The following is a 14,293-nucleotide window of genomic DNA, read 5'->3' as shown; positions in this document are numbered from 1 at the left end:
TTTAGTTTTTCAACTGAACAAATCCGATGAAGTTTTTAGCTTTTGTCACAAATAATCTCTTGCTCTTTCTTGCACGAAACGAAAGTTCACCTTTACGAATATCCATTGTAATGTAGCCCTTGATTTTCAAGTGTTTTTGGCACAAAAAAACCGGCTTAAAAAGTCAAATTCGAAACAACCTGATACAAGTTGTTATTGTCGCTGCGCAAAATATAGAAACCAACAATATGTGGAAATGGCGCGCTCGACCAATCAGGGTTGTTTAATTTTGCCCTCGATGAAAGGAAAATTAAGAAAGAATGCCCTTTGTTCCGACCAATCAGCATTCAGTAATTTTGTCCTCTATGTTCTAAGAAGAAATAAGAATTATTCCAAAGTGTATTAGTCATGTATGGGAAGTGTGAAATATTAGCTCTTATTTCATAAGGTAGGTAACTCTAAATGATGTCAGTTTCGCTTCGTTTACGTGAACCTCTTATTGCTTTCAACGCCTGGTACGTTAAGCAGTATTCCTTCAGAATTGTGCAGAATCTCAGCACTCATCTTTCTTTATGTTATGTTCAGGTATCCAGGGTCCTAAACGACCCGATGGTGCTCCGGGAGCTATGGGTATAATAGAAAGTCCTGATGATCAGTCAATTAATGTTGAAACGTTAAAGGGCAGAAATAATCCAGTGCAGGGACCAGCGCAAGCCAAGACTAGAGTGCCGGAGGGCCAGTTGTACAGGGGTACCCTCAGGCAGGGATACATTTTTAGGGCACTCTTTAAGCTTCATTAAGAGTTGGACATATATTGATCTGAATCGAACACATCACTCATTAAAAGTAATATTTCTGTCAACTGCTGTTCCTTAGCCTAAAGCAAAACAACTATACGTTGTTCAGTTGTTTTAATAAAGACGCCATGTTTTATTAATTTTTGAAACAAACCGTAAACGTTTATAGAACCTTGATTTGTGGGCTTGGGTAACTGAGGCATTTCAACACAAATATGTACTTTATTTTTTCTGGCGAAAACTTGCTTACAGTTTATAATGGCTGTGGATATAGGTGGAACCCTCCGACAACTTTGCATATAGGATATTACGACCTCCTTTATCCTCCTGGTCGTTCTTAATAATTCGTGGAATACAAAATACGAAAATTGGTGATATGTGGGAGGGAAGGGTACGTGTGGTGGGGATGTTTCCCGGGCATAGGCACTAGTCTGAACGTTGCTTTTTTGTCAATGCCCGAGCAAAATTCTTGGCACCGTGCTTGGATACTTGCACTACCTCCAAGGTAGTACCGGGGAGCAATTCCTGGACACGGGTACCGGTCTGAACAGGATTTTCTTCATTTCCCACGCTATTTGGTCATGCGTCCTTGCGATACAGTGAGCAAAATGGTGGGTGCTAAATGTAAATCGACTAAATAGAACGCGATGCTTTGGGGCACCAAGAAGTACTGAGCAACGTCCCGTTCAGTGACCGTGCAAGGGGCCCTGTCACCGGTACCTAGTTTAAACAAGGCTTTTTTAAGATATTCGATCTCGGTGTTTTGGTGCACTATTTACTCAGTTTTTGCTTGGGGATTGACACTAGGCCAGGCCTTATCTGTTTGGAAAGTTTCTTTACTTGAACATTCTCTAACTCTACTCTGCTAACGACAAAAAGTGTTAATACTAAGCCTGATTTTTTTTTATCATATGACAATTAACTAAAAATAGAAAATTTTTAACATTAAATATGTGAAACACTGTAGCTTATGATAAAACGAAAATACAAACAAACCAGAAAGTAAATTTCAGAGAAATCACTTAAACTAGGATTGTGATATACACGAGAAATGTTTTAAAATTTTACCGAAATTACACGGCTATTGTTGGTACCTTTTCTCAAAATTACAAACCATGCAGCCTTATTTAATGTTAACAAAACGTAAGACACATTATGGCAGTTCCAAGTAATACATACGGTTGGAGATGATTACCGAGCTTGTCGTGTGTATTTTAGAGGCCATTTCAGATTACGAAAAAATTGAAAGAGGGTCGAGCCGTACAGTCAATGATAAATGAGACCCTTCTATTGTGCCATAGAGGAATAAGCCAAGCTAAAGCGCGCCTGAACTTTTTGGAAAAATAAGCTTGTCTCTGAATACGAGTATGACTTGTGTATGCAGAGTGTAAAGGTTAGCTCCTAGTTGAGCTACGGGAGGCATGGTATAGAAGCCCATAACCCTCTAGGCTGGAGAAAACGAAGAAGACTAAAAACACTCATTGTTGTGGCAAAACTTGGGTGGCGGTGTCTCTAGGGTAGCCCATGTTAGCGTAGTAACAAAATGTAGGCCAGAAGAGCGGTGCCCTTCTGGGAGCACAGTAGGACAGAATGTACGATGGTATAATCTTGGAAATATCCGGACTTATTTCCAATAGCGAAGCCCTCGCACACAGACGCATATTGACCCCCTCCTCTCCAAAAAGAAAAAAAAAAAAAACAGTTACGCTTTTATCATGCAAACGTTTTTAAGGATTGCCATCAAGTTTACTCTAATTCAACGTCAAGTTTTAATAAATCGGAGTCTTCGATCCTTCTTTGCTGTCCTGGGATTGACATCAATTAGATACAAGCCATCTCTTCCATCGCAAAGGCAAGTTAGATACAACCCACTAACACTGTGATTATAGGCGAAGAATCTTCGGTCGTGGTGAGTTGTAGACTTCTCCTGGAACAGGAACTCACCAGAAGCCGTATAGCAATTCTGTCTCTGTGAATTAAATAACCTGAGATTAATCTCACCGTGAGTTACTAGAGAAATTGACACATGTAGTACTTAAAGAGATGTCATTTGCTCATTTGATTAGGCGCAAATTAAGTCTGTCTAAAAGGCAAATGTTCCATGAGAGGAAAGAAAATCCATCGTTGAGTAAACAAAATTAAGGGTAGTCCGCAATTTGTTTTCGAGGAGGAATTGAAATTGGAATGGACTTGATGAATCAAGTGCTTTTGCCTTAGTAAGGTTAACCCTTTAAGCCCAACCATAAGCATACTTATGCATCAGTTATTCCCAGCGAGGCCCATACCGTCTTTTCATCGTCTCCACTTCCACCCCCTCCCCAACTCCTTCACCTTAGTAGTTCCCAAGCATTACGATATTTATTAATCAAACCAACAAATGTCCCACGGAGGGGACCAAAAAACTGTTCAAATAACCCATCGTACAACAAATTAACTCTTAGTTTCTGGGCTTACTATCATTTTCAGATAAAACTCATTCCTCTATGCTGTGGATCTACTATCTTATTTTTGTCCCCCGTAGATATAGCTAACACAACTTTATCGTCTTTACCGATGGAATTATCATTAAAAGGAAGTAACAATGCTGTGCGGTGAAGTTCAGGGGGGGGGGGGATTGACTGAAAGAGGTTCATTAAATCCCCACTCTTCTCATAAGTAGAGTTCAATTGTATACAAAGAGGAATACTTTTAAAAAATGTGTAAGACACATTACATTTCCATTGATTGAGCAGGTAATGATATTGTTTTGAGACTGATTGGATGTTTTCGTGGCCTTAAAGGTAACTGCCTTTGTAATGAGCTCATGAATCGAAAATAAAAAAAAAATAAAAAAATAGGATCGGGAAGGGTGCTGTTCTTCAGATTTTTTTGTGGAAGTGTTGTGCACTGTTCTCCAAACGCTGGTCCTTTTATCAGACAAAAATAATTTTATAATAGCCAAACACAGATTTTACAACCCAGTCTCTAGAATCCATACCAATTTCCAGACCTGGCACCATTTGTTCAAAGAGTAAGTCGTCATCAGATGGATAAAATCCATTAAGTTAAGTATTTTTTTTCCGCTGAATAGCATTTATCCGGTGGATAAAGCTATCTAATGGGTAAAATGTTTGCTCGTTGTCTGATATTTGGAGCGGCACAAAGCTATAAGCTAGCTTATGTAAGAGAGTCGCCACCCCGCATCTGTCTAGGAGTTTATTTCACGTTCTCACAATTACGGTTCCTGGTTTAAGTGGAGATATATAAAATTCGCATCCAACAGCTCTTTTCACTGACCTCGAAAACCGTATTGTTTCCGTTGATAACCTTTAGCGCATATTTCTTATCGTTCCGGCTCGTGAATTGAATGCACTGTCTTCCATCAGTCCGAGTTACGACCTCAAATCCTTGTAAAATAAACAATAATAACTTACAAACTAATTAACTAAATAAATAACTGGTGGTCAAATACAAAAAAAAATCTTGGAAAACAACAAAACCGTTGTCGTACAACTAAACTCAACCTAAAGACTTGCATGGAAAACTTTCACTTTCTTGACTACTTACGCTTTCAGTATTTAATTATGAGCCTCCGCTTGCAAATGAAAGTATATCAGTCGAATCGAAAGATGTTCGAAAAATGCAAAATCAGATACACAATTAGATATATTCCAATCAACTATAAAATGGTTTACGAGTGGTTTGTCGTATGACAGAAAGTAAGTAATAAAAATACTCCGATCAATCACCATCCTCGGAGAACCAGGGGTAGTTAGACGGGTGGAAGGGATTTTCGTGGGCAAAAGTTAACTATAAGAACGGGAGAGCCCATGGGAAGTTACTCTTACCGGACCTTAGTTCCAGAAGCATTTGAATTCCACGCTTCTGATTGGTAAGAGTAATTGCCTAGGGGCTCTCCCTTTCTTACAAGTGCACTTTTGCCCACGAAAGTCACTTCCACCCGACTAACTACCCCTGGGTCTCCGAGGATGATCAATCACAAAAGGCGTAAACAACACAAGAGCAAATATGAACTAGAAGCAAATCGGCATGTAACCTGGTACCAAGCGCGGAAAACTCCTCGCAGCAACTCACGCGGATTGGTTTTGAATTTGCCCCCCTTTGGTAGAGCGTAGCAAGGCAAACCCAAAGCAAAACCGGTTTCGCCCCAAACTGAAATCGCTTTATCACAAGTGCTAGGAACAAATTTCAAGTGTAATGTAACCAAAGAAACCAAGTCGTTGTCTGCAGTATTTTCTTCCAGAACATTTATCCATTCATTACTCTCGTTCATTCGCTGGTTTTATTGTTCGTTAATTGGTTTGTTCGTTTTGACATTTACTTCTACCTTCGATTCTCTTCAAAACCTCTGTAATCGTTCTCAATTAGGACAATTAAACTAAGATCTTTCTTTTTACTTACTGGTCAGCGGATCACTTGTGTCTCGCCCGTTGCACTCTACTTTTAATTGTTCAGTATCGGCGTTGTTTGGCGATGGACTAGTGGAAATCGTTATCAGGTTACCTCTGCAAGGTCTGTCTATGTCGTGGTGTTTCTCTCTCCAGAAGGAACTAAGGCTGACAAGGTTTGACTGAACTTCCACACTATCCAACAGAAACACACCCGCAATCTAAGGGTAAAGCAATGGACACATTTAGTTCATTGACTTATAATTAACTATTATGAAAGACGAGAAGAGAAATACGGTGACCGGAAAGAAGAACTATTTTTCAGTGCACAACGAGTAATCAGATGGCAGATTTTAAGCAATACTTCTGTAGCAAGAAATGCCCCTGTTTTTGTGGAATTGTACAGGTTCCAGTGCAAACCATTAAATAGAAACTTTATACACAAGATTTCAACGGAACTATTATGTAATTCATTAATACTTTTTGGAATTATTTGCAAAAATATATTACACACGGTGAAAAAAGTGATAAGTGATAGTCGCCTAATGAAAAGAGAAAGTTACTAACGGATGCTATCGCATGTTAAATTGAACCGTGAGCCGCGAAAGCATGGGTTCCCACTAAAAGAAACTCATTTTCATAGATATAGTTCGCATCATAAGCAAAACGTCGTGAAGTGCATATATGTAACGGCAAATGTTGAAATTTTACAAAATTAAGAACTCCCTGCTAGATTCTTCTCTATAGCACGTTATTTCGAATCGTTTGGAGATCAGTAAGTAAAACCTGACCTGCAGGTATTTGTATGATGAGAAGATTTCGAGATACATAAGGCGTCGTTATACCTGGACCGTTAAGTTCGAAGATGGTTCTCAACTTTCATGAATACGTCTCCTGGGGCTTATTACTTTCCTAACTGATCATATAAATCGAAACTTTAGAGAACCCCTGACCCTTTATTTTAGAGCCAATGAAAATGAAGAAAAACAAAGGATTCAATGCCTAAACAATAATTTTGGACTGCTCCAAATACAACGAATTCTCCCTAAAAGCACAACCAATACGATGAAGTAGGACTAGAGATTAGCATTTTGTTAGTAATTCTAGTTTTGTCGCATGAGGCACAGATTTAGAGATAAAAACATTTTCCCATTATAAAAGAACTACTCCTAATTCCACCCTTAATATGATGTAAGCATTTTTGGCAAGCCCTAAAATTTTTGTTTCTTCCATATCAAATTGTGATCTTAGCTATTACTTCGTTAAACTATACGCTGGGGGCTAAAAAAGGACCCATGCAAGTGTCATACCTAAGGGTGGTTGAAGGCCCCAAGTACGTAGGAGTATAAAACCAGGCTCAAAGCACGAAAACGAAAGTAAGATGTGTGGGAATAGGTGGTCATGAGCAATATACTTTGGTATCGTGTGATTCTTTTTTTAATACAGCAACGTAAGGCTGTAGAATTTGCAATGACACGGCGACAGTTTACTGATCTGAGCGTAAGATTTCTCAAATTTTCTTTCTTTTTTGTTTAACTAAAGAGTCACTTGGTGACCAAATAAAAATTTTCCGTATCGTTTTCGTTTATTGTTAAAAGGAACAGTTGAAAGATCTGCGATAGGAAAGGAGGACTGACTTTGTAGCTAGAAAAGCTACATTTTGAAATGCTTTCTAATATCAGTTTACCTACATTTGGGGTAGAAATTGTAAATGCAATAAATATGATCATTGACAATCATAGTATGTCGCTTTCCCTTTTGCTAGCTCCTACTGGAGCATGAATACATCAGAGTAAAATAGAAAAAAAAAATGTTTAAAAAAATTACGTTCAAACATGTCAAACACGGTCGGTTGAAAAAACAGTATTATGAAGACATTTTAATGCTGTGAGCGTTCTCAGTCTTTTAAAGCTTAAAAGTGCAAAGAAATTGATTACTGTGCGAACTGAACGACCGACTGATGAGAACGCTAAAAAAAATGTCCGTACAGAGGATTACTCTAAAATCTCTGGCCACATTTCGCTGACAAATTTTGTTAACATATCTTGCACCAAAAAGCGACAGTTTCTTACTTAATTGAGCAAATGTACATAATTACAATTGTTTTTACTTACTATAACAATAACGATTGACTCCGCCATTTCCGTCCAGTATTTTCAGCTCCTCAGTATTGCAGTCATGTGAAAAGTCCCAAGGTTTTGTCTCTTTATATACCATTCTGAAGCTGTTGTTGTTTTCGCAGTTGTAAAACCCTGCCTTTTTATTTTTGCAATCCAATCGATCCTCACGGTTGAATTATTCTCGGTCCAGTATCTTTTGTTGTCATTATGCTGTGTTTTGTTTTAGGTTTTGTTTTGTTTGCACACTTTGGTCACTCTATTTCAAGTACCCACTTCATCGTAAAACAACATTTAAGGTCACCGCAATATATGTTAGCGTGTACTTGGCCTGGTCCACAAACATCCACTTTAGTGAATTTCTTTATCTCTTCTTTAATTTCCGCCCTACTTATCGGATGTTGGACAGGAAATTCAAAAGCACGCAATCCAAAATTATCATAAATCTACTCAATTAACTGACATATGTATACGAATCCGTATCGAACATGTTGTTTCACTTTCGAGGTTTCATCTGAAATTGAGTGGTTGATTATAACCCGCAAAGAATATCGTTATAGGTCAGTCTTACTCCTACAATATACAATACAACTCTATTCAGTGTGGTCAGAAAATTAGCTAACAAATGTATTCAGTTGAGATAGCTCTAAATTTGTATACGGGTACGCCACGATAAACAAAACACAATTAAAATAAAAATAATACAGTATTTACAACACCAGTACTTTAAAACATCATATTATACAAGTCTGTTGCAGTAGACTTTTAATCGATTATTAAAGGTCACGCTAGCCTATTGTATGTATCGATAATGTTTCATAAAGTATTTGTTTCTTTTTAAGTTTCACTAATAATTAAAAATATGGACCAACCGCAATTTTTTTTTTTTTTTTAGTAAATTTCTCTTTCTACCTTTGCGATATTTTGACAGGAAATTAAAACCTAAATTATCTTAAAAACACTCAAAGAACTGACGTATAGACACGCATGTCGTGTCCACTGTGAACTTGCCTCATGGTTAAAACCTACCGTGAACGTCCTCGGCCTTGGTGATACTGCTAACAATATAAAGTTTCAAAGAGTTCATCGTATTTGTAAGGCGAAACCGAATAAGCCAAGAGCAATAATTACAGGATTACGGCGTTTTTCTGACAGTGAAAGGACATTGAGATCTTTAAAGAAACTTTAAAGTCTTATGAGACTATCCTCAAGAGATCATCATCAGACGGCGGGCGCAGACGTTTAAGCTAGTAAAAGCAAAGAAAATCGAGAGTAGAAAAAAAGATCCTTCAACGTAAAGGGACCACAAAATTGTTTTGTTGGAAAATGAGTGTAATTAAGCAGTTATATGTGTCTTATTTACAGCAAGAAAATTGACTATTAACCCCTACAAATCTTAATTTTAAAATCATTACACTAAGTACTCGAGGGATTCGGGATCAAAACAAAAGGAATGCCATTTTTTCGTGGTTGCAAAAACAACAAACTTACATAACCTTTCTGAAAGAGACTCATAACACGCCTGAAGTTTACAGCATTTGTTTTTTTTTTAAATTTATGGTGTATATGTGTTAATCTGAATCTGACGTGAAATGGCGAAATGGCTACTTAAATTAGAGGCAGTTTAGGAAGGCAAACAAGTATTTGGTTGATTAAATAATAAAAACTTTTCACTTGTAAAAATTCAGCGTTGGCATAACTGTAACAGAAACAAAAAAGAATTAGAGACTTATCTTGATCGTCCTAGGATACTAAGGTACGTGTAACCTTAATTAACCAGGTAAAGAAAAAGCCCTGCTATTTTACCAAGGGGAAATTATACTGGGAAAATCACTTTTACCCAGGGTGATGTATCCACAACTATTATACACATCATGACTAAACAAAAAAAGACATTATGTAACCTAATGTAATTTAGGCAAACAACGAGTTTTGGAAACATTGTGGAAGTCGTTGTCGTTCTTAAACAAATATCACTAACGTCATGGGCTTTTTTTTTTTTTTAATTTAAGAAACACCCAAAAGCCCAACACCAAACCGCAAGTGCGTAAGTGATATTGAATACATTCTATGTGAAGTCTGTTCAATACCAGAATGCATGAATGGAGCTATATTTTGCGATATGATTAGTCGTTGCTTTGAGGTTAGCACAATTGCAAATATTGCGTTACCCTGGATTAGATGACAGTATTACGCTAGTTGAAAATTTTGAGAATACTCTATTGAAGTACGAAGTTTGAATTATAAAAGTGATATAATATTGAAGAGGTACTTGAGGTCACTTATAGAATAAAATGAAAAAAATATCATCTCGGTGTACCTGTTGTGTAAATATGTCGCTCCAAATCGATAATTTAAATGAGTGCAATCGACAAATTCTCTTACTTGTTACATAGCTCGCATTCATCCAAAATCTATCCAAGTCAATAATCATTAAGCTTTAATTCAACCAAATAACTCTTAAAAAGGTGACATTGGTTTGTCTCACTACTTCAGTAAATCAAACATAGGCCAGTATTACCTAAATTACTTTTCCAACAATTTAAGATAACTGATGCCTTCTTATGTTAAGGCCTGCCTGACTCGTAGAGTGAACAGTAAAATTTCTCAGTAATTGAATGATTTTAACGCACTAAAAAAGAAAACAGACAAAAAAACAAAACACTGAGGCTTAACTATGTATGCGGTAAAGAATATTATGTTTTGCTCGTCAGCTGAAAAGTAAATAAACAAATTCCGAGCTGTTAGCAGTTACGGAAAACTCATGAAGCTGCCTTAAACCTTTTATGTTATCATCAATGTCAAGAAGTCAAGTCTGAATTTAAAAATAAAAACTATTCGATACTGAGACTAAATATCATGACCTCAGCATATATTTCAGGCCGTCCGTGTTCTTGGATGCCTCGGATGTGTTGTCTCTTAAACAGCTAACCTCGCAGCTTTGTTCTTCTCTCTTCCCTTCTTTACTTTGAATTTTAAGTATTGTAATTAAAGACTATTTAGAACACCTTTTTTTATCAAAGTCTCAAACTCTGAAATCTATAAAGGTCATTATTGGTGCGTGCTTCGCAAAGTTATGCAAAAATTGCAGCACTTGAACAATACCTTTACGTCACTTGGCTCGCAAGTGCACAAATCGTGGAAATAGAACAGAAACTGCTTGAGGGCTTTAATGGATTTAGCCCAAATTCTTTCACGTATTATATAACTGCATTAGAAAACTCTCTCGATACAATTTAAACCAGCTATTAGATAGTCCTTCTCAGTACCAATCGATGGCATATTAATGCCAGTTGTTGGTTTTGAAGTTTGTCAGGATTGGTATTTTGGTAAAATCGATATAACCATGGGGACCACCGACCAAAACCTTCCAGGTCAGTAAATTACATTTTTTTTTTTTGCGCAATCCAGATTTCTATTACATATGCAACCACCCAATCCTTGAACTATGGTATATGAAAAATTGAATGCACAAGGGTAGAAAAAATATGTATGTTGGATTTCAAGTAAATCACTAAAACATTTCAAAACTGAATATTTGTATAGGTAATAGCATAGCCTGTAGTGGTATTTGGCAATAATATTGCGAGTAATATTTCGAAATTGAGAAGTCATGATAATATTTTCAAATCAGCGTGTACGATGTTCCGCCAAGACTGACATATCGTTTTGCGTAATACCTTTCTATTCTTCTATAATAACTATGTAGAACACAATATTCACGAAAAAATTCCGCACGCATTAAAAGGAATGTGTACTAACATATTATAGTAGACGTTCTCTTTATACCTCCTAATTGTCGTTACATTTAGAAGTGTTCCAGACAGTCGATTTCAATAAAATTTTGAGGCAAAAATGTTAACATCATCAAGTCTTCAGTTTCCTTTCATTCAAATCTTCATGCAAAGAAAGAAAGAAAAAAAAGAAAGACAGAAAGACAGAAAGAAAGAAAGAAAGAAAGAAAGAAAGAAAGAAAGAAAGAAAGAAAGAAAGAAAGAAAGAAAGAAAGAAAGAAAGAAAGGAGAGAGGAACAAGAAAATTGGCACCACAGTGCACGGACAAGCACTTTGAATTTGTAAGGGCGTCTGTTAAGCTGGATCCTCCTTTGTTCTCTGTTCAATTTAACTTTGAGTAACTATGTTAGAATATCGTTAGAGGTCAGTCTTACTCCTACAATATACAATACAACTCTATTCAGTGTGTTCAGAAAATTAGCTAACAAATGTATTCAGTTGAGATAGCTCTAAATTTGTATACGGGTACGCTACGATAAATAAAACACAATTAAAATAAAAATAATACAGTATTTACAACACCAGTAATTTAAAACATCATATTATACAAGTCAGTTGCAGTAGACTTTTAATCGATTATTAAAGGTCACGCTAGCCTATTGTATGTATCGATAATGTTTCATAAAGTTTTTTTTTTCTCTTTTTAAGGTTCAAGTAATTAAAAATATGGACCAACCGCAATTTTCTTTTTTTTTAGTAAATTTCTCTTTCTACCTTTGCGATATTTTGACAGGAAATTAAAACCTAAATTATCTTAAAAACACTCAAAGAACTGACGTATAGATACGCATGTCGTAAATTTCGTCAAATGAGATACCTTCTAAGAGAGTGTTGAGGTTGCATCTGAAATCGAGTGGCTTATTCAATAACCCGGCAAAATATAGCCAATCTTACTCTTGGTAGTGTTCATACTCTATAGTTTAGTTGTTGTTGAGTGTCATTCAAATATTAAAAAAAAATATATATATATAACTTTATGTAAGAAACCACGAAGACCTGAAGTTATGATACTTTTGGTTAGCTTTCTCTAACTGCACTTCAAATCCACTGTGAACTTGCCTCATGGTTAAAACCTACCGTGAACGTCCTCGGCTTTGGTGATACTGCTGACAATATATAGCGTTTCAAGGAGTTCATCGTATTTGTAAGGCGAAACCGAATAAGCCAAGAGCAATAATTACAGGATTACGGCGTTTTTCTGACAGTGAAAGGACATTGAGATCTTTAAAGAAACTTTAAACTCTTACGAGACTATCCTCAAGAGATCATCATCAGACGGCGGGCGCTGATGTTAAAGCTCGTGAAAGCAAAGAAAATCGAGAGTAGAAAAAAGAGCCTTCAACGTAAAGGGACCACAAAATTGTTTTGTTGGAAAATGAGTGTAATTAAGCAGTTATATGTGTCTTATTTACAGCAAGAAAATTGACTATTAACCCCTACAAATCTTAATTTTAAAATCATTACACCAAGTGCTCGAGGGATTTGGGATCAAAACAAAAGGAATGCCATAACCCTTCTCAAAGAGACTCATAACACGCCTGAAGTTTACAGCATTTGTTTTTGTTTAATTTATGGTGTATATGTGTTAATCTGAATCTGACGTGAAATGGCGAAATGGCTACTTATATTAGAGGCAGTTTTGGAAGGCAAACAAGTATTTGGTTGATTAAATAATAAAAAATTTTCACTTGTAAAAACTTAGCTTTGGTATAACTGTAAAAGAAACAAAAAAGAATTAGAGACTTATCTCGATCGTCCTAGGGTACTAAGGTACGTGTAACCTTAATTAACCAGGTAAAGAAAAAGCCCTGCTATTTTACCAAGGGGAAATTATACTGGGAAAATCATTTTTACCCAGGGGGATGTAACCACAACTATTATACATATCATGACTAAACAAAAAAAGACATTATGTAACCTAATGTAATTTAGGCAAACAACAAGTTTTGAAAACATTGTGGAAGTCGTTGTCGTTCTTAAACAAATATCACTAACGATGGGCTTTTTTTTTAATTTAAGAAACACCCAAAAGCCCAACACCAAACCGCAAGTGCGTAAGTGATATTGATTACATTTTATGTGAAGTCTGCTCAATACCAGAATGCATGAATGGAGCTATATTTTGCGATATGATTAGTCTTTGCTCTGAGGTTAGCAGGAGTGTTAACTTTGTTACACAATTGCAAATATTGCGTTTCCCTGGATTATATGACAGTATTACGCCAGTTGAAAATTTCGATAATACTCTATTGAAGTACGAAGTTTGAATACATACATACATACATACATACATACATACATACATACATACATACATACATACATACATACATACATACATACATACATACATGCATACATACTTTATTTGATCTCGCAGGTTAAAAAGACTGGCAGCCGTTGGCTGATGTGGACCTGCGTTACTAATTTACAATAATTACAGCTAATGATAGAGAAAAAAATTTATATATAAAAGACCAAATATGTACAATCAGTACGAGAAAAGAGAAAGAAAAAAGATAAAAATAAAGTAAAAAAATTGAACTAGTTTGAGTAAATGCGTATTAGTGTCAATAATAGTAGAAGTGGTGTGATTTAATTGTGATCAGTGAGCTCTCCTTTTGAAAGGTGAAATTGTTAATAAATTTGGAGAGTTGCTTTAGACGATTTTTAAACGTAGTGACATTATCGTAGTCTTTAACGCTGCTAGGGAGTGTGTTCCAGATTATAGTTCCTCTGTGTCGAAGAGAAAGTCTGCATATTTCCTTTTTGGGTCTGTCCAGTACCAGTTGTTTGGATCGTCGAGAGTCATACTTTATCGCTTTCACAGAAAACAGTTCAGTTATTTGTGTTGGGCCAGCTTGATAAAAAGCTTGGTGGACGTGTTTTAGTACAGCTTTTTTATACATGTATGATAGTGGAAGCCAATAGGCTTTTTGAAGGATATAGGTGTTATCTCGGTCGCGTGGTAGGTCATGAATAAGCCTGGCTGCATTTATGTGGATCTCCTCTAGTTTATTGAAAAGCGGTGCGGTACATCCACCCCATTCTGGGATGCAGTAGGTAACTCCTGGTACAACTGTTTTGAAATAGATTTCCTCGAGTACTTTGGGGGGAAGGCGTGGCATTCTCCTTAAAGCTCCAAGCTTTTTCCTGTAACTCTTACATAATCCATCGATGTGAGGTGACCAGGACAATTTATTGTCAATTTCTACTCC

At 36.4% G+C, this 14,293-nt stretch overlaps 1 protein-coding gene across 1 annotated transcript; it reads right to left on the bottom strand.

Moving 5' to 3' along the window:
* Positions 1–2,523: 2,523 nt before the first annotated feature.
* On the bottom strand, positions 2,524–7,335 carry LOC146455880 (uncharacterized). The gene is made up of 4 exons (XM_085093752.1): positions 7,279–7,335; positions 5,178–5,385; positions 4,053–4,162; positions 2,524–2,745 (listed from the first exon to the last, which is right to left on the bottom strand). The coding sequence occupies exons 1-4, from the start codon at positions 7,303–7,305 to the stop codon at positions 2,539–2,541; spliced, it is 552 nt and encodes a 183-aa protein (XP_084949878.1). The 5' UTR covers positions 7,306–7,335; the 3' UTR covers positions 2,524–2,538.
* Positions 7,336–14,293: the final 6,958 nt, after the last annotated feature.

This window comes from Pavona decussata, unplaced genomic scaffold (genome assembly GCF_977016875.1).
Source record: "Pavona decussata unplaced genomic scaffold, jaPavDecu1.1 SCAFFOLD_267, whole genome shotgun sequence".
Taxonomy (NCBI): Eukaryota; Metazoa; Cnidaria; class Anthozoa; order Scleractinia; family Agariciidae; genus Pavona; species Pavona decussata.
Note: the sequence above shows the minus strand (reverse complement) of the source record. Positions and strands in the feature narration are given on the sequence as shown.

What these genes read in the sequence shown, in the direction of transcription:
- LOC146455880 (XM_085093752.1), bottom strand. Translation starts at nt 7,305, where the DNA reads ATGGCGGAGTCAATCGTTATTGTTATA. An exon ending in AGTCAATCGTTATTGTTATA is followed by an intron (nt 5,386 to 7,278) that starts GTAAGTAAAAAC and finishes CTTTACCCTTAG; the next exon opens with ATTGCGGGTGTGTTTCTGTT. An exon ending in CACAAGTGATCCGCTGACCA is followed by an intron (nt 4,163 to 5,177) that starts GTAAGTAAAAAG and finishes TTATTTTACAAG; the next exon opens with GATTTGAGGTCGTAACTCGG.